Source organism: Carcharodon carcharias (genome assembly GCF_017639515.1).
Source record: "Carcharodon carcharias isolate sCarCar2 chromosome 35 unlocalized genomic scaffold, sCarCar2.pri SUPER_35_unloc_5, whole genome shotgun sequence".
In the NCBI taxonomy this organism is placed as follows: Eukaryota; Metazoa; Chordata; class Chondrichthyes; order Lamniformes; family Lamnidae; genus Carcharodon; species Carcharodon carcharias.
The window spans coordinates 1,097,540-1,117,870 of record NW_024470721.1 but is presented as its reverse complement, the minus strand read 5'-3'; the positions used below and the strand labels follow the sequence as shown (position 1 = coordinate 1,117,870).

Below are 20,331 nucleotides of genomic sequence, written 5' to 3'. Positions count from 1 at the left end.
CAGCAACTCCCTGTTCACTAGCACTCACCGCTCAGCAACTCCCTGTTCACTGGCACTCACCGCTCAGCAGCTCCCTGTTCACTGGCACTCACCGCTCAGCAAATCCCTTCTCACTGGCACTCACAGCTCAGCAGCTCCCTGTTCACTGGCACTCACCCCTCAGCAGCGACCCATTCACTGGCACTCACCGCTCAGCAACGCCGCAGTCACTGGCACTCACCGCTCAGCAGTGTCCTGTTCACTGGCACTCACCACTCAGCAGCTCCCTGTTCACTGGCACTCACCGCTCAGCAGTGCCCTGTTCACTGGATCTCACAACTCAGCAACACCACATTCACTGTCACTCACCGCTCAGCAGCGTCCTGTTCACTGGCACTCACATCTCAGCAGCTCCCTGTTCACTGGCACTCACCGCTCAGCAGCGACCTGTTCACTGGCACTCACCGCTCAGCAGCGACCCATTCACTGGCACTCACTGCTCAGCAGCACCTCATTCACTGGCACACACCGCTCAGCAGTGACCCATTCACTGGCACTCACCGCTCAGCAGTGACCCATTCACTGGCACTCACCACTCAGCAACGCCCTGTTCACTGGCATGCACCACTCAGCAGTGACCCATTCACTGGCACCCACCGCTCAGCAGCGACCTGTTCACTGGCACTCACCGCTCAGCAGCGACCCATTCACTGGCACTCACTGCTCAGCAGCACCTCATTCACTGGCACACACCGCTCAGCAGTGACCCATTCACTGGCACTCACCGCTCAGCAGTGACCCATTCACTGGCACTCACCACTCAGCAACGCCCTGTTCACTGGCACGCACCACTCAGCAGTGACCCATTCAGTGGCACTCACCGCTCAGCAGCTCCCTGTTCACTGGCACTCACCGCTTAGCAACTCCCTGCTCACTGGCACTCACCGCTCAGCAGTGCCCTGTTCACTGGCACTCACCGCTCAGCAGCTCCCTGTTCACTGGCACTCACCACTCAGCAACTCACTGTTCACTGGCACCCACCGCTCAGCAGTGCCCTGTTCACTGGCACTCACCGCTCAGCAGTGCCCTGTTTACTGGCACTCACCGCTCAGCAGCTCCCTGATCCCTGGCACCCAACGCTCAGCAGTGCCCTGTTCACTGCCACTCACCGCTTAGCAGCTCCCTGCTCACTGGCACTCACTGCTCAGCAACGTCTCATTCACTGGCACTCACCGCTCAGCAAATCCCTGCTCACTGGCACTCACCGCTCAGCAACTCCCTGCTCACTGGCACTCACCGCTCAGCAGTGTCCTGTTCACTGGCACTCACCACTTAGCAGTGCCCTCTTCACTGGCACTTACCTCTCAGCAGTGCCCTGTTCATGGCACTCACCGCTCAGCAGCTCCCTGTTCACTGGCACTCACCGCTCAGCAGCGACCCATTCACTGGCACTCACCGCTCAGCAACGCCTCATTCACTGGCACTCACCGATCAGCAGTGTCCTGTTCACTGGCACTCACCGCTCAGCAGTGCCCTGTTCACTGGCACTCATCGCTCAGCAGTGACCCATTCACTGGCACTCACCACTCAGCAACGGCCTGTTCACTGGCACTCACCACTCAGCAGTGACCCATTCACTGGCACTCACCGCTCAGCAGCTCCCTGTTCACTGGCACTCACCGCTCAGCAGTGCCCTGTTCACTGGCACTCACCGCTCAGCAGTGCCCTGTTCACTGGCTCTCACAACTCAGCAACGCCTCATTCACTGGCACTCACCGCTCAGCAGCTCCCTGCTCACTGGCACTCACAGCTCAGCAGCGACCTGTTCACTGGCACTCACCGCTCAGCAGCGACCTGTTCACTGGCACTCACCGCTCAGCAGTGCACTGTTCACTGGCACTCACCGCGCAGCAGTGCCCTGTTCACTGGCACTCACCGCTCAGCAGTGCCCTGTTCACTGGCACTCACCTCTCAGCAGCGCCCTGTTCACCGGCACTCACCGCTCAGCAGCTCCCTGTTCACTGGCACTCACCACTCAGCAGCGCCTCATTCACTGGCAATCACCGCTCAGCAGTGCCCTGTTCACTGGCAATCACCGCTCAGCAGTGCACTGTTCACTGGCACTCACCGCTCAGCAGCGCCCTGTTCACTGGCACTCACCGCTCAGCAGTGCCCTGTTCACTGGCACTCACCGCTCAGCAGTGCCCTGTTCACTGGCTCTCACAACTCAGCAACGCCTCATTCACTGGCAATCACCGCTCAGCAGCTCCCTGCTCACTGGCACTCACAGCTCAGCAGCGACCTGTTCACTGGCACTCACCGCTCAGCAGCGACCTGTTCACTGGCACTCACCGCTCAGCAGTGCACTGTTCACTGGCACTCACCGCTCAGCAGTGCCCTGTTCACTGGCACTCACCGCTCAGCAGTGCCCTGTTCACTGGCACTCACCTCTCAGCAGCGCCCTGTTCACTGGCACTCACCGCTTAGCAGCTCCCTGTTTACTGGCACTCACCACTCAGCAGCGTCCTGTTCACTGGCACTCACCGCTCAGCAGTCACCCATTCACTGGCACTCACTTCTCAGCAGCACCTCATTCACTGGCACTCACCGCTCAGAAGTGACCCATTCACTGGCACTCATCGCTCAGCAGTGACCAATTCACTGGCACTCACCACTCAGCAGCGCCCTGTTCACTGGCACTCACCACTCAGCAGTGACACATTCAGTGGCACTCACCGCTCAGCAGCTCCCTGTTCACTGGCACTCACCGCATAGCAACTCCCTGCTCACTGGCACTCACCGCTCAGCAGTGCCCTGTTCACTGTCACTCATTGCTCAGCAGTGTCCTGTTCACTGGCACTCACCACTCAGCAGCTCCCTGTTCACTGGCACTCACCGCTCAGCACTGTCCTGTTCACTGGCACTCACCACTCAGCAGTGCCCTGTTCACTGGCAATCACCGCTCAGCAGTGCCCTGTTCACTGGCACTCACCGCTCAGCAGTGCCCTGTTCACTGGCACTCACCACTCAGCAGTGCCCTGTTCACTGGATCTCACAACTCAGCAACGCCTCATTCACTGGCACTCACCGCTCAGCAGCGTCCTGTTCACTGGCACTCACCTCTCAGCAGCTCCCTGTTCACTGGCACTCACCGCTCAGCAGCGACCTGTTCACTGGCACTCACCGCTCAGCAGTCACCCATTCACTGGCACTCACTGCTCAGCAGCACCTCATTCACTGGCACACACCGCTCAGCAGTGACCCATTCACTGGCACTCACTGCTCAGCAGCACCTCATTCACTGGCACACACCGCTCAGCAGTGCCTCATTCACTGGCACTCACCACTCAGCAGCGTCCTGTTCACTGGCACTCACCGCTTAGCAGCTCCCTGTTTACTGTCACTCACCACTCAGCAGCGTCCTGTTCACTGGCACTCACCGCTCAGCAGCGACCCATTCACTGGCACTCACCGCTCAGCAGTGTCCTGTTCACTGGCACTCACCACTCAGCAGCTCCCTGTTCACTGGCACTCACCGCTCAGCAGTGTCCTGTTCACTGGCACTCACCACTCAGCAGTGCCCTGTTCACTGGCACTCACCGCTCAGCAGCCCCCTGTTCACTGGCACTCACCACTCAGCAGCGCCTCATTCACTGGCACTCACCACTCAGCAGTGCCCTGTTCACTGGCACTCACCGCTCAGCAGCTCCCTGTTCACTGGCACCCACAACTCAGCAGCACCTCATTCACTGGCACTCACCACTCAGCAGCGTCTCATTCACTGGCACTCACCGCTCAGCAGCGCCCTGTTCACTGGCGCTCACCGCTTAGCAGCTCCCTGTTTACTGGCACTCACCACTCAGCAGCGTCCTGTTCACTGGCACTCACCGCTCAGCAGCGACCCATTCACTGGCACTCACCGCTCAGCAACGCCTCATTCACTGGCACTCACCGCTCACCAGTGTCCTGTTCACTGGCACTCACCACTCAGCAGCTCCCTGTTCACTGGCCCTCACCGCTCAGCAGTGTCCTGTTCACTGGCACTCACCACTTAGCAGTGCCCTCTTCACTGGCACTCACCTCTCAGCAGTGCCCTGTTCACTGGCACTCACCGCTCAGCAGCTCCCTGTTCACTGGCACTCACCGCTCAGCAGCGACCCATTCACTGGCACTCACCGCTCAGCAACGCCTCATTCACTGGCACTCACCGCTCAGCAGCTCCCTGTTCACTGGCACTCACCGCTTAGCAGCTCCCTGCTCACTGGCACTCACTGCTCAGCAACGTCTCATTCACTGGCACTCACCGCTCAGCAAATCCCTGCTCACTGGCACTCACCGCTCAGCAACTCCCTGCTCACTGGCACTCACCGCTCAGCAGCTCCCTGTTCACTGGCACTCACCGCTTAGCAGCTCCCTGCTCACTGGCACTCACCGCTCAGCAACGTCTCATTCACTGGCACTCACCGCTCAGCAAATCGCTGCTCACTGGCACTCACCGCTCAGCAACTCCCTGCTCACTGGCACTCACCGCTCAGCAGCTCCCTGCTCACTGGCACTCACCGCTCAGCAGCTCCCTGCTCACTGGCACTCATCGCTCAGCAGCTCCCTGCTCACTGGCACTCATCGATCAGCAGCTCCCTGTTCACTGGCACTCACCGCTCAGCAGTGCCCTGTTCACTGGCACTTACCGCTCAGCAACTCCCTGCTCACTGGCACTCACCGCTCAGCAGTGCCCTGTACACTGGTACTCACCGCTCAGCAGCTCCCTGTTCACTGGCACTCACCTCTCAGCAACTCTCTGTTCACTAGCACTCACCGCTCAGCAACTCCCTGTTCACTAGCACTCACCGCTCAGCAACTCCCTGTTCACTGGCACTCACCGCTCAGCAGCTCCCTGTTCACTGGCACTCACCGCTCAGCAAATCCCTTCTCACTGGCACTCACAGCTCAGCAGCTCCCTGTTCACTGGCACTCACCCCTCAGCAGCGACCCATTCACTGGCACTCACCGCTCAGCAACGCCGCAGTCACTGGCACTCACCGCTCAGCAGTGTCCTGTTCACTGGCACTCACCACTCAGCAGCTCCCTGTTCACTGGCACTCACCGCTCAGCAGTGCCCTGTTCACTGGATCTCACAACTCAGCAACACCACATTCACTGGCACTCACCGCTCAGCAGCGTCCTGTTCACTGGCACTCACATCTCAGCAGCTCCCTGTTCACTGGCACTCACCGCTCAGCAGCGACCTGTTCACTGGCACTCACCGCTCAGCAGCGACCCATTCACTGGCACTCACTGCTCAGCAGCACCTCATTCACTGGCACACACCGCTCAGCAGTGACCCATTCACTGGCACTCACCGCTCAGCAGTGACCCATTCACTGGCACTCACCACTCAGCAACGCCCTGTTCACTGGCATGCACCACTCAGCAGTGACCCATTCAGTGGCACTCACCGCTCAGCAGCTCCCTGTTCACTGGCACTCACCGCTTAGCAACTCCCTGCTCACTGGCACTCACCGCTCAGCAGTGCCCTGTTCACTGGCACTCACCGCTCAGCAGCTCCCTGTTCACTGGCACTCACCACTCAGCAACTCACTGTTCACTGGCACCCACCGCTCAGCAGCGACCTGTTCACTGGCACTCACCGCTCAGCAGCGACCCATTCACTGGCACTCACTGCTCAGCAGCACCTCATTCACTGGCACACACCGCTCAGCAGTGACCCATTCACTGGCACTCACCGCTCAGCAGTGACCCATTCACTGGCACTCACCACTCAGCAACGCCCTGTTCACTGGCACGCACCACTCAGCAGTGACCCATTCAGTGGCACTCACCGCTCAGCAGCTCCCTGTTCACTGGCACTCACCGCTTAGCAACTCCCTGCTCACTGGCACTCACCGCTCAGCAGTGCCCTGTTCACTGGCACTCACCGCTCAGCAGCTCCCTGTTCACTGGCACTCACCACTCAGCAACTCACTGTTCACTGGCACCCACCGCTCAGCAGTGCCCTGTTCACTGGCACTCACCGCTCAGCAGTGCCCTGTTTACTGGCACTCACCGCTCAGCAGCTCCCTGATCCCTGGCACCCAACGCTCAGCAGTGCCCTGTTCACTGCCACTCACCGCTTAGCAGCTCCCTGCTCACTGGCACTCACTGCTCAGCAACGTCTCATTCACTGGCACTCACCGCTCAGCAAATCCCTGCTCACTGGCACTCACCGCTCAGCAACTCCCTGCTCACTGGCACTCACCGCTCAGCAGTGTCCTGTTCACTGGCACTCACCACTTAGCAGTGCCCTCTTCACTGGCACTTACCTCTCAGCAGTGCCCTGTTCATGGCACTCACCGCTCAGCAGCTCCCTGTTCACTGGCACTCACCGCTCAGCAGCGACCCATTCACTGGCACTCACCGCTCAGCAACGCCTCATTCACTGGCACTCACCGATCAGCAGTGTCCTGTTCACTGGCACTCACCGCTCAGCAGTGCCCTGTTCACTGGCACTCATCGCTCAGCAGTGACCCATTCACTGGCACTCACCACTCAGCAACGGCCTGTTCACTGGCACTCACCACTCAGCAGTGACCCATTCACTGGCACTCACCGCTCAGCAGCTCCCTGTTCACTGGCACTCACCGCTCAGCAGTGCCCTGTTCACTGGCACTCACCGCTCAGCAGTGCCCTGTTCACTGGCTCTCACAACTCAGCAACGCCTCATTCACTGGCACTCACCGCTCAGCAGCTCCCTGCTCACTGGCACTCACAGCTCAGCAGCGACCTGTTCACTGGCACTCACCGCTCAGCAGCGACCTGTTCACTGGCACTCACCGCTCAGCAGTGCACTGTTCACTGGCACTCACCGCGCAGCAGTGCCCTGTTCACTGGCACTCACCGCTCAGCAGTGCCCTGTTCACTGGCACTCACCGCTCAGCAGTGCACTGTTCACTGGCACTCACCGCGCAGCAGTGCCCTGTTCACTGGCACTCACCGCTCAGCAGTGCCCTGTTCACTGGCACTCACCTCTCAGCAGCGCCCTGTTCACCGGCACTCACCGCTCATCAGCTCCCTGTTCACTGGCACTCACCACTCAGCAGCGCCTCATTCACTGGCAATCACCGCTCAGCAGTGCCCTGTTCACTGGCAATCACCGCTCAGCAGTGCACTGTTCACTGGCACTCACCGCTCAGCAGCGCCCTGTTCACTGGCACTCACCACTCAGCAACACCCTGTTCACTAGCACTCACCGCTCAGCAACTCCCTGTACACTGGCACTCACCGCTCAGCAGCTCCCTGTTCACTGGCACTCACCGCTCAGCAGCTCCCTGCTCACTGGCACTCACAGCTCAGCAGCTCCCTGTTCACTGGCACTCTCCCCTCAGCGGCGAACCATTCACTGGCACTCACCGCTCAGCAACACCGCAGTCACTGGCACTCACCGCTCAGCAGCATCCTGTTCACTGGCACTCACCTCTCAGCAGCTCCCTGTTCACTGGCACTCACCGCTCAGCAGCGACCTGTTCACTGGCACTCACCGCTCAGCAGTCACCCATTCACTGGCACTCACTTCTCAGCAGCACCTCATTCACTGGCACTCACCGCTCAGCAGTGACCCATTCACTGGCACTCACCACTCAGCAGCGCACTGTTCACTGGCACTCACCACTCAGCAGTGATACATTCAGTGGCACTCACCGCTCAGCAGCTCCCTGTTCACTGGCACTCACCGCATAGCAACTCCCTGCTCACTGGCACTCACCGCTCAGCAGCTCCCTGATCACTGGCACTCACCGCTCAGCAGCTCCCTGCTCACTGGCACTCATCGCTCAGCAGCTCCCTGCTCACTGGCACTCACCGCTCAGCAGCTCCCTGTTCACTGGCACTCACCGCTCAGCAGTGCCCTGTTCACTGGCACTTACCGCTCAGCAACTCCCTGCTCACTGGCACTCACCGCTCAGCAGTGCCCTGTACACTGGTACTCACCGCTCAGCAGCTCCCTGTTCACTGGCACTCACCTCTCAGCAACTCTCTGTTCACTAGCACTCACCGCTCAGCAGTGACACATTCAGTGGCACTCACCGCTCAGGAGCTCCCTGTTCACTGGCACTCACCGCATAGCAACTCCCTGCTCACTGGCACTCACCGCTCAGCAGTGCCCTGTTCACTGTCACTCACCGCTCAGCAGTGTCCTGTTCACTGGCACTCACCACTCAGCAGCTCCCTGTTCACTGGCACTCACCGCTCAGCAGTGTCCTGTTCACTGGCACTCACCACTCAGCAGTGCCCTGTTCACTGGCACTCACCGCTCAGCAGTGCCCTGTTCACTGGCACTCACCGCTCAGCAGTGCCCTGTTCACTGGCACTCACCGCTCAGCAGTGCCCTGTTCACTGGATCTCACAACTCAGCAACACCTCATTCACTGGCACTCACCGCTCAGCAGCGTCCTGTTCACTGGCACTCACATCTCAGCAGCTCCCTGTTCACTGGCACTCACCGCTCAGCAGCGACCTGTTCACTGGCACTCACCGCTCAGCAGCGACCCATTCACTGGCACTCACTGCTCAGCAGCACCTCATTCACTGGCACACACCGCTCAGCAGTGACCCATTCACTGGCACTCACCGCTCAGCAGTGACCCATTCACTGGCACTCACCACTCAGCAACGCCCTGTTCACTGGCACGCACCACTCAGCAGTGACCCATTCAGTGGCACTCACCGCTCAGCAGCTCCCTGTTCACTGGCACTCACCGCTTAGCAACTCCCTGCTCACTGGCACTCACCGCTCAGCAGTGCCCTGTTCACTGGCACTCACCGCTCAGCAGCTCCCTGTTCACTGGCACTCACCACTCAGCAACTCACTGTTCACTGGCACCCACCGCTCAGCAGTGCCCTGTTCACTGGCACTCACCGCTCAGCAGTGCCCTGTTTACTGGCACTCACCGCTCAGCAGCTCCCTGATCCCTGGCACCCAACGCTCAGCAGTGCCCTGTTCACTGCCACTCACCGCTTAGCAGCTCCCTGCTCACTGGCACTCACTGCTCAGCAACGTCTCATTCACTGGCACTCACCGCTCAGCAAATCCCTGCTCACTGGCACTCACCGCTCAGCAACTCCCTGCTCACTGGCACTCACCGCTCAGCAGTGTCCTGTTCACTGGCACTCACCACTTAGCAGTGCCCTCTTCACTGGCACTTACCTCTCAGCAGTGCCCTGTTCATGGCACTCACCGCTCAGCAGCTCCCTGTTCACTGGCACTCACCGCTCAGCAGCGACCCATTCACTGGCACTCACCGCTCAGCAACGCCACATTCACTGGCACTCACCGATCAGCAGTGTCCTGTTCACTGGCACTCACCGCTCAGCAGTGCCCTGTTCACTGGCACTCATCGCTCAGCAGTGACCCATTCACTGGCACTCACCACTCAGCAACGGCCTGTTCACTGGCACTCACCACTCAGCAGTGACCCATTCACTGGCACTCACCGCTCAGCAGCTCCCTGTTCACTGGCACTCACCGCTCAGCAGTGCCCTGTTCACTGGCACTCACCGCTCAGCAGTGCCCTGTTCACTGGCTCTCACAACTCAGCAATGCCTCATTCACTGGCACTCACCGCTCAGCAGCTCCCTGCTCACTGGCACTCACAGCTCAGCAGCGACCTGTTCACTGGCACTCACCGCTCAGCAGCTCCCTGTTCACTGGCACTCACCGCTCAGCAGCTCCCTGCTCACTGGCACTCACAGCTCAGCAGCTCCCTGTTCACTGGCACTCTCCCCTCAGCAGCGAACCATTCACTGGCACTCAGCGCTCAGCAACACCGCAGTCACTGGCACTCACCGCTCAGCAGCGACCTGTTCACTGGCACTCACCGCTCAGCAGTCACCCATTCACTGGCACTCACTTCTCAGCAGCTCCCTGTTCACTGGCACTCACCGCTCAGCAGCGACCTGTTCACTGGCACTCACCTCTCAGCAGCTCCCTGTTCACTGGCACTCACCGCTCAGCAGCGACCTGTTCACTGGCACTCACCGCTCAGCAGTCACCCATTCACTGGCACTCACTTCTCAGCAGCACCTCATTCACTGGCACTCACCGCTCAGCAGTGACCCATTCACTGGCACTCATCGCTCAGCAGTGACCAATTCACTGGCACTCACCACTCAGCAGCGCCCTGTTCACTGGCACTCACCACTCAGCAGTGACACATTCAGTGGCACTCACCGCTCAGCAGCTCCGTGTTCACTGGCACTCACCGCATAGCAACTCCCTGCTCACTGGCACTCACCGCTCAGCAGTGCCCTGTTCACTGTCACTCACCGCTCAGCAGTGTCCTGTTCACTGGCACTCACCACTCAGCAGCTCCCTGTTCACTGGCACTCACCGCTCAGCAGTGTCCTGTTCACTGGCACTCACCACTCAGCAGTGCCCTGTTCACTGGCACTCACCGCTCAGCAATGCCCTGTTCACTGGCACTCACCGCTCAGCAGCTCCCTGTTCACTGGCACTCACCGCTCAGCAGCTCCCTGTTCACTGGCACTCACCGCTCAGCAGTGCCTCATTCACTGGCACTCACCACTCAGCAGCGTCCTGTTCACTGGCACTCACCGCTTAGCAGCTCCCTGTTTACTGTCACTCACCATTCAGCAGCGTCCTGTTCACTGGCACTCACCGCTCAGCAGCGACCCATTCACTGGCACTCACCGCTCAGCAGTGTCCTGTTCACTGGCACTCACCACTCAGCAGCTCCCTGTTCACTGGCACTCTCCGCTCAGCAGTGTCCTGTTCACTGGCACTCACCACTCAGCAGTGCCCTGTTCACTGGCACTCACCGCTCAGCAGCTCCCTGTTCACTGGTACTCACCACTCAGCAGCGCCTCATTCACTGGCACTCACCACTCAGCAGTGCCCTGTTCACTGGCACTCACCGCTCAGCAGCTCCCTGTTCACTGGCACTCACAACTCAGCAGCACCTCATTCACTGGCACTCACCACTCAGCAGCGTCTCATTCACTGGCACTCACCGCTCAGCAGCGCCCTGTTCACTGGCGCTCACCGCTTAGCAGCTCCCTGTTTACTGGCACTCACCACTCAGCAGCGTCCTGTTCACTGGCACTCACCGCTCAGCAGCGACCCATTCACTGGCACTCACCGCTCAGCAACGCCTCATTCACTGGCACTCACCGCTCACCAGTGTCCTGTTCACTGGCACTCACCACTCAGCAGCTCCCTGTTCACTGGCCCTCACCGCTCAGCAGTGTCCTGTTCACTGGCACTCACCACTTAGCAATGCCCTCTTCACTGGCACTCACCTCTCAGCAGTGCCCTGTTCACTGGCACTCACCGCTCAGCAGCTCCCTGTTCACTGGCACTCACCGCTCAGCAGCGACCCATTCACTGGCACTCACCGCTCAGCAGTGTCCTGTTCACTGGCACTCACCACTCAGCAGCTCCCTGTTCACTGGCACTCACCGCTCAGCAGTGTCCTGTTCACTGGCACTCACCACTCAGCAGTGCCCTGTTCACTGGCACTCACCGCTCAGCAGCTCCCTGTTCACTGGTACTCACCACTCAGCAGCGCCTCATTCACTGGCACTCACCACTCAGCAGTGCCCTGTTCACTGGCACTCACCGCTCAGCAGCTCCCTGTTCACTGGCACTCACAACTCAGCAGCACCTCATTCACTGGCACTCACCACTCAGCAGCGTCTCATTCACTGGCACTCACCGCTCAGCAGCGCCCTGTTCACTGGCGCTCACCGCTTAGCAGCTCCCTGTTTACTGGCACTCACCACTCAGCAGCGTCCTGTTCACTGGCACTCACCGCTCAGCAGCGACCCATTCACTGGCACTCACCGCTCAGCAACGCCTCATTCACTGGCACTCACCGCTCACCAGTGTCCTGTTCACTGGCACTCACCACTCAGCAGCTCCCTGTTCACTGGCCCTCACCGCTCAGCAGTGTCCTGTTCACTGGCACTCACCACTCAGCAGCTCCCTGTTCACTGGCACTCACCACTTAGCAGTGCCCTCTTCACTGGCACTCACCTCTCAGCAGTGCCCTGTTCACTGGCACTCGCCGCTCAGCAGCTCCCTGTTCACTGGCACTCACCGCTCAGCAGCGACCCATTCACTGGCACTCACCGCTCAGCAACGCCTCATTCACTGGCACTCACCGATCAGCAGTGTCCTGTTCACTGGCACTCATCGCTCAACAGTAACCCATTCACTGGCACTCACCACTCAGCAACGCCCTGTTCACTGGCACTCACCACTCAGCAGTGACCCATTCACTGGCACTCACCGCTCAGCAGCTCCCTGTTCACTGGCACTCTCCGCTTAGCAGCTCCCTGCTCACTGGCACTCACCGCTCAGCAACTCCCTGCTCACTGGCACTCACCGCTCAGCAGCTCCCTGCTCACTGGCACTTACCACTCAGCAGCTCCCTGCTCACTGGCACTCATCGCTCAGCAGCTCCCTGCTCACTGGCACTCACCGCTAAGCAGCTCCCTGTTCACTGGCACTCACCGCTCAGCAGTGCCCTGTTCACTGGCACTTACCGCTCAGCAACTCCCTGCTCACTGGCACTCACCGCTCAGCAGTGCCCTGTTCACTGGCACTCACCGCTCAGCAGCTCCCTGTTCACTGGCACTCACCTCTCAGCAGTGCCCTGTTCACTTGCACTCACCGCTCAGCAGCTCCCTGTTCACTGGCACTCACCACTCAGCAGGTCCCTGTTCACTGGCACTCACCACTTAGCAGTGCCCTGTTCACTGGCACTCACCGCTCAGCAGTGCCCTGTTCACTGGCACTCACCGCTCAGCAGCTCCCTGTTCACTGGCACTCACCGCTCAGCAGCTTCCTGTTCACTGGCACTCACCGCTTAGCAGCTCCCTGTTTACTGTCACTCACCGCTCAGCAGTGTCCTGTTCACTGGCACTCACCACTCAGCAGTGCCCTGTTCACTGGCACTCACCGCTCAGCAGCTCCCTGTTCACTGGCACTCACCTCTCAGCAGTGCCCTGTTCACTGGCACTCACCGCTCAGCAGTGTCCTGTTCACTGGCACTCACCACTCAGCAGCTCCCTGTTCACTGGCACTTACCACTTAGCAGTGCCCTCTTCACTGGCACTCACCTCTCAGCAGTGCCCTGTTCACTGGCACTCACCGCTCAGCAGCTCCATGTTCACTGGCACTCACCGCTCAGTAGCGACCCATTCACTGGCACTCACCGCTCAGCAACGCCTCATTCACTGGCACTCACCGATCAGCAGTGTCCTGTTCACTGGCACTCACCGCTCAGCAGTGCCCTGTTCACTGGCACTCATCGCTCAGCAGTGACCCATTCACTGGCACTCACCACTCAGCAACGCCCTGTTCACTGGCACTCACCACTCAGCAGTGACCCATTCACTGGCACTCACCGCTCAGCAGCTCCCTGTTCACTGGCACTCATCGCTTAGCAGCTCCCTGCTCACTGGCACTCACCGCTCAGCAACGTCTCATTCACTGGCACTCACCGCTCAGCAAATCCCTGCTCACTGGCACTCACCGCTCAGCAACTCCCTGCTCACTGGCACTCACCGCTCAGCAGCTCCCTGCTCACTGGCACTCATCGCTCAGCAGCTCCCTGCTCACTGGCACTCACCGCTTAGCAGTGCCCTGTTCACTGGCACTCACCGCTCAGCAGTGCCCTGTTCACTGGCACTTACCGCTCAGCAACTCCCTGCTCACTGGCACTCACCGCTCAGCAGTGCCCTGTTCACTGGCACTCACCGCTCAGCAGCTCCCTGTTCACTGGCACTCACCTCTCAGCAACTCTCTGTTCACTGGCACCCACCGCTCAGCAGTGCCCTGTTCACTGGCACTCACCGCTCAGCAGTGCCCTGTTTACTGGCACTCTCCGCTCAGCAGCTCCCTGATCCCTGGCACCCACCGCTCAGCAGTGACATGTTCACTGGCACTCACCGCTCAGCAGTGCCCTGTTCACTGGCAATCACCGCTCAGCAGTGCCCTGTTCACTGGCACTCACTGCTCAGCTGTGCCCTGTTCACTGGCACTCACCGCTCAGCAGTGCCCTGTTCACTGGCACTCACCGCTCAGCAGTGCCCTGTTCACTGGCACTCACCACTCAGCAACACGCTGTTCACTAGCACTCACCGCTCAGCAACTCCCTGTACACTGGCACTCACCGCTCAGCAGCTCCCTGTTCACTGGCACTCACCGCTCAGCAACTCCCTGCTCACTGGCACTCACAGCTCAGCAGCTCCCTGTTCACTGGCACTCACCCCTCAGCAGCGACCCATTCACTGGCACTCACCGCTCAGCAACGCCGCAGTCACTGGCACTCACCGCTCAGCAGCGTCCTGTTCACTGGCACTCACCACTCAGCAGCTCCCTGTTCACTGGCACTCACCGCTCAGCAGTGTCCTGTTCACTGGCACTCACCACTCAGCAGTGCCCTGTTCACTGGCACTCACCGCTCAGCAGCTCCCTGTTCACTGGCACTCACCGCTCAGCAGTGCCCTGTTCACTGGCACTCACCGCTCAGCAGTGCCCTGTTCACTGGCTCTCACAACTCAGCAGCGCCCTGTTCACTGGCACTCACCGCTTAGCAGCTCCCTGTTTACTGGCACTCACCACTCAGCAGTGCCCTGTTCACTGGCACTCACCGCTCAGCAGCGTCCTGTTCACTGGCACTCACCGCTTAGCAGCTCCCTGTTTACTGTCACTCACCACTCAGCAGCGTCCTGTTCACTGGCACTCACCGCTCAGCAGCGACCCATTCACTGGCACTCACCGCTCAGCAGTGTCCTGTTCACTGGCACTCACCACTCAGCAGCTCCCTGTTCACTGGCACTCACCGCTCAGCAGTGTCCTGTTCACTGGCACTCACCGCTCAGCAGTGCCCTGTTCACTGGCTCTCACAACTCAGCAACGCCTCATTCACTGGCACTCACCGCTCAGCAGCTCCCTGTTCACTGGCACTCACCGCTCAGCAGCTCCCTGCTCACTGGCACTCACCGCTCAGCAGTGCCCTGTTCACTGGCACTCACCGCTCAGCAACTCCCTGTTCACTGGCACTCACCGCTCAGCAACTCCCTGTTCACTGGCACCCACCACTCAGCAGCTCCCGGTTCACTGGCACTCACTGCTCAGCAGTGCCCAGTTCACTGGCACTCACCGCTTAGCAGCTCCCTGTTTACTGGCACTCACCACTCAGCAGCGTCCTGTTCACTGCACTCACCGCTCAGCAGCGACCCACTCACTGGCACTCACCGCTCAGCAACGCCGCAGTCACTGGCACTCACCGCTCAGCAGTGTCCTGTTCACTGGCACTCACCACTCAGCAGCTCCCTGTTCACTGGCACTCACCGCTCAGCAGTGTCCTGTTCACTGGCACTCACCACTCAGCAGTGCCCTGTTCACTGGCACTCACCGCTCAGCAGCTCCCTGTTCACTGGCACTCACCACTCAGCAGCGCCTCATTCACTGGCACTCACCACTCAGCAGTGCCCTGTTCACTGGCACTCACTGCTCAGCAGCTCCCTGTTCACTGGCACTCACCGCTCAGCAGCTCCCTGTTCACTGGCACTCACCACTCAGCAGCACCTCATTCACTGGCACTCACCACTCAGCAGCGCCTCATTCACTGGCACTCACCGCTCAGCAGCGCCCTGTTCACTGGCGCTCACCGCTTAGCAGCTCCCTGTTTACTGGCACTCACCACTCAGCAGCGTCCTGTTCACTGGCACTCACCACTCAGCAGCTCCCTGTTCGCTGGCACTCACCGCTCAGCAGCTCCCTGTTCACTGGCACTCACCACTCAGCAGCTCCCTGTTCACTGGCACTCACCACTCAGCAGCTCCCTGTTCACTGGGAATCACCACTCAGCAGAGCCCTGTTCACTGGCACTCACCGCTCAGCAGGGCCCTGTTCACTGGCACTCACCGCTCAGCAGCTCCCTGTTCACTGGCACTCACCACTCAGCAGTGCCTCATTCACTGGCACTCACCACTCAGCAGCTCCCTGTTCACTGGCACTCACCACTCAGCAGTGTCCTGTTCACTGGCACTCACCGCTCAGCAGTGCCCTGTTCACTGGCACTCACCGCTCAGCAGTGCCCTGTTCACTGGCACTCACCACTCAGCAGCTCCCTGTTCACTGGCACTCACCACTCAGCAGCGCCTCATTCACTGGCACTCACCGCTCAGCAGTGTCCTGTTCACTGGCACTCACCGCTCAGCAGTGCCCTGTTCACTGGCACTCACCGCTCAGCAGTGCCCTGTTCACTGGCACTCACCGCTCAGCAGCTCCCTGTTCACTGGCACTCACCACTCAGCAGCTCCCTGTTCACTGGCACTCACCACTCAGCAGTGCCCTGTTCACTGGCACTCACCGCTCAGCAGTGCCCTGTTCACTGGCACTCACCGCTCAGCAGCTCCCTGTTCACTGGCACTCACCGCTCAGCAGTGCCCTGTTCACTGGCACTCACCGCTCAGCAGCGTCCTGTTCACTGGCACTCACCGCTTAGCAGCTCCCTGTTTACTGGCACTCACCACTCAGCAGCGTCCTGTTCACTGCACTCACCGCTCAGCAGCGACCCACTCACTGGCACTCACCGCTCCGCAACGCCGCAGTCACTGGCACTCACCGCTCAGCAGTGTCCTGTTCACTGGCACTCACCACTCAGCAGCTCCCTGTTCACTGGCACTCACCGCTCAGCAGTGTCCTGTTCACTGGCACTCACCACTCAGCAGTGCCCTGTTCACTGGCACTCACCGCTCAGCAGCTCCCTGTTCACTGGCACTCACCACTCAGCAGCGCCTCATTCACTGGCACTCACCACTCAGCAGTGCCCTGTTCACTGGCACTCACCGCTCAGCAGCTCCCTGTTCACTGGCACTCACCGCTCAGCAGCTCCCTGTTCACTGGCACTCACCACTCAGCAGCACCTCATTCACTGGCACTCACCACTCAGCAGCGCCTCATTCACTGGCACTCACCGCTCAGCAGCGCCCTGTTCACTGGCGCTCACCGCTTAGCAGCTCCCTGTTTACTGGCACTCACCACTCAGCAGCGTCCTGTTCACTGGCACTCACCACTCAGCAGCTCCCTGTTCACTGGCACTCACCGCTCAGCAACTCCCTGTTCACTGGCACTCACCACTCAGCAGCTCCCTGTTCACTGGCACTCACCGCTCAGCAACTCCCTGTTCACTGGGAATCACCACTCAGCAGTGCCCTGTTCACTGGCACTCACCGCTCAGCAGTGCCCTGTTCACTGGCACTCACCGCTCAGCAGCTCCCTGTTCACTGGCACTCACCACTCAGCAGTGCCTCATTCACGGGCACTCACCACTCAGCAGTGTCCTGTTCTCTGGCACTCACCGCTCAGCAGTTCCCTGTTCCCTGGCACTCACCGCTCAGCAGTGCCCTGTTCACTGGCACTCACCACTCAGCAGCTCCCTGTTCACTGGCACTCACCGCTCAGCAGTGCCCTGTTCACTGGCACTCACCGCTCAGCAACTCCCTGTTCACTGGCACTCACCACTCAGCAACGCCCTGTTCACTGGCACTCACCACTCAGCAACGCCCTGTTCACTGGCACTCACCACTCAGCAGCTCCCTGTTCACTGGCACTCACCACTCAGCAACGCCCTGTTCACTGGCACTCACCACTCAGCAGCTCCCTGTTCACTGGCACTCACCGCTCAGCAACACCCCGTTCACTTTCCAGCGAATTTCTGCTTTTGGCTTTGCATCAATGTCACAATCCAGGCGCACGGTCTCTCCTGGGCTGTATATCCCATCCTGCGGCTTCTTAACCCAGTAAGGAGCAGCTGTCGAGACAGGATGGGAGTGGTTCTAACTATCAGAGCACAGAAAGTAGTTGAAGCCAAAACATTGTATATTTTCAAGAAGGGGTTAGACATAGCTCTTGGGGTTAAAGGGATCAAAGCGTATGGGGAGACAGCGGAAGCTAGGCTGTTGAGTTGGATGATCAGCCATGATCATAATGTCTGGCGGAGCAGGATCGAAGGGCTGAATGGCCTCCTCCTGCTCCTAGTTTCTATGTTTCTATCTGGAAAGATTGGACAGCCTGGAACTCTCTTCTCTAGAAAAGAGAAGGCTACTCGGACAGCCAGATCGAACTCTTTGAAGTGATGAAAGGACTTTGATAGGGTCGACGTGGAGATGATGTTTCCACATGTCGGAGAGGCCAGGACTCGGGTAGTCACCAGCGGTTTACTGGCCCACTGGAGTGTCAGCATCACAACTGCTCGCCGGCAATCGGAACAATAGTCCTCCTGTTCCTGTGTAACAGGCTTGGGAGGGGCTGTACGGCCTCCTCCTGTTCCTGTGTGACAGGCTCGAGAGGGGCTGAATGGCCTCCTCCTGTTCCTGTGTAACAGGCTTGAGAGGGGCAGAATGGCCTCCTCCTGTTCCTATTTGACAGAAGTGGCACTGTCATTTGCTGCTGGTGCTGATTACAGAGAGGGGTTGAACTGGGTATTGGGGTCAGGCAGTAAACAGCAGACCTACCCTCGACAGACACACTGTAGGTGTGTTTCACTTGGCCCTGACTGTTCTTCACTGTACACCGATACTCGCCATCATCATCCTCAGTCACATCACTGATCTTCAGAGTCTTGTTGAAGCTTTCGTAGCTGATCCTCTCTGGAGGGAAGTTCCCGTCCAACCGTTCCCAGTGTACTGTAGGAGTTGGGCTGGGAAAGAGACAAAGGGTACAAGGGCTTGAGAGACCTGTCGATGGATTATGCTCACTCTAAGCATTATCACTGAAATCCTGGGCTCTGTAATACACACGGAGCACGACTGAGGGTCATTAACTGTATAGCCGCACTGTCGGAGGGTCAGTGCTGAGGGAGTGCCGCACTGTCGGAGGGTCAGTGCTGAGTGAGCGCCGCACTGTCGGAGGGTCAGTGCTGAGGGAGCGTGCACTGTCGGAGGATCAGTGCTGAGGGAGTGCCGCACTGTCGGAGGGTCAATGCTGAGGGAGTGCCGCACTGTCGAAGGGTCAGTGCTGAGGGAGCGTGCACTGTCGGAGGGTCAGCGCTGAGGGAGTGCTGCACTGTCGGAGGGTCAGCGCTGAGGGAGCGCCGCACTGTCGGAGGGTCAGTGCTGAGGGAGAGCCGCACTGTCGGAGGGTCAGTACTGAGGGAGCACCGCACTGTCGGGGGGTTAGTACTGAGGGAGTGCCGCACTGTAGGAGGGTCAGTACTGAGGGAGAGCCGCACTGTCGGAGGGTCAGTGCTGAGGGAGAGCCGCACTGTCGGTGGGTCAGTGCTGAGGGAGCGCCGCACTGTCGGTGGGTCAGTGCTGAGGGAGCGCCGCACTGTGGGAGGGTCAGTGCTGAGGGAGAGCCGCACTGTCGGAGGGTCAGTGCTGAGGGAGCGCCGCACTGTCGGAGGGTCAGTGCTGAGGGAGCGCCGCACTGTCAGAGGGTCAGTGCTGAGGGAGCGCCGCACTGTCGGAGGGTCAGTGATGAGGGTGCGCCGCACTGTCGGAGGGTCAGTACTGAGGGAGCGCCGCACTGTCGGAGGGTCAGTGCTGAGGGAGCGCCGCACTGTCGGAGGGTCAGTGCTGAGGGAGTGCCGCACTGTCGGAGGGTCAATACAGAGGGAGCTCCGCACTGTCGGAGGGTCAATGTTGAGGGAGAGCCGCACTGTCGGAGGGTCAGTGCTGAGGGAGTGCCGCACTGTCAGAGGGTCAGTGCTGAGGGAGAGCCGCACTGTCGGAGGGTCAGTGATGAGGGTGCGCCGCACTGTCGGAGGGTCAGTACTGAGGGAGCGCCGCACTGGTGGAGGGTCAGTACTGAGGGAGTACTGCACTGTCGGAGGGTCAGTGCTGAGGGAGCGCCGCACTGTCGGAGGGTCAGTGCTAAGGGAGCGCCGCACTGTCGGAGGGTCAGTGCTGAGGGAGAGCCGCACTGTCAGAGAGGGTCAGTACTGAGGGAGCACCGCACTGTCGGAGGGTCAGTACTGAGGGAACGCCGCACTGTCGGAGGGTCAGTGCTGAGGGATGAACATCCTTCCGGAGGTTGAGGAGAATGTGTCTGACACAGCGAATTGTGGTGATCTGGAAGGCGCTGCCTGAAAGGGCGGTGGAAGCAGATTCAATAGGAACGTTCAAAAGGCGGGGGGGGAATTGGAGAAATACTCGAAGGGGAAAAATTCACAGGGTGTTGGGGAGAAAGAGCAGGGGTGGGGGGGGGCGGAGTTTGGGATTAATTGCATCGATCTTGCAAAAAAGCCAGCACCGGCACGACGGGCCGAATAGACTCTTTGTGGGCTGCGAGATTCTATGAAGTGCCGCACTGTAAAATCTCAC

The 20,331-nt window shown here is 59.7% G+C and overlaps 1 protein-coding gene across 2 annotated transcripts in view; it reads right to left on the bottom strand.

The window, feature by feature from the left end:
- LOC121274257 (neural cell adhesion molecule L1-like) overlaps positions 1-20,331 on the bottom strand; it is a 479,567-nt gene that overhangs the window by 414,797 nt on the left and 44,439 nt on the right. For both annotated transcript variants that reach the window (XM_041181466.1, XM_041181467.1), the window contains exons 7-8: positions 18,523-18,707; positions 17,688-17,819 (exon numbers count right to left, since the gene is read on the bottom strand). In XM_041181466.1, the coding sequence (XP_041037400.1) occupies positions 17,688-17,819; positions 18,523-18,707 (317 nt within the window). The remainder of the gene's footprint in view (positions 1-17,687; positions 17,820-18,522; positions 18,708-20,331) is intronic.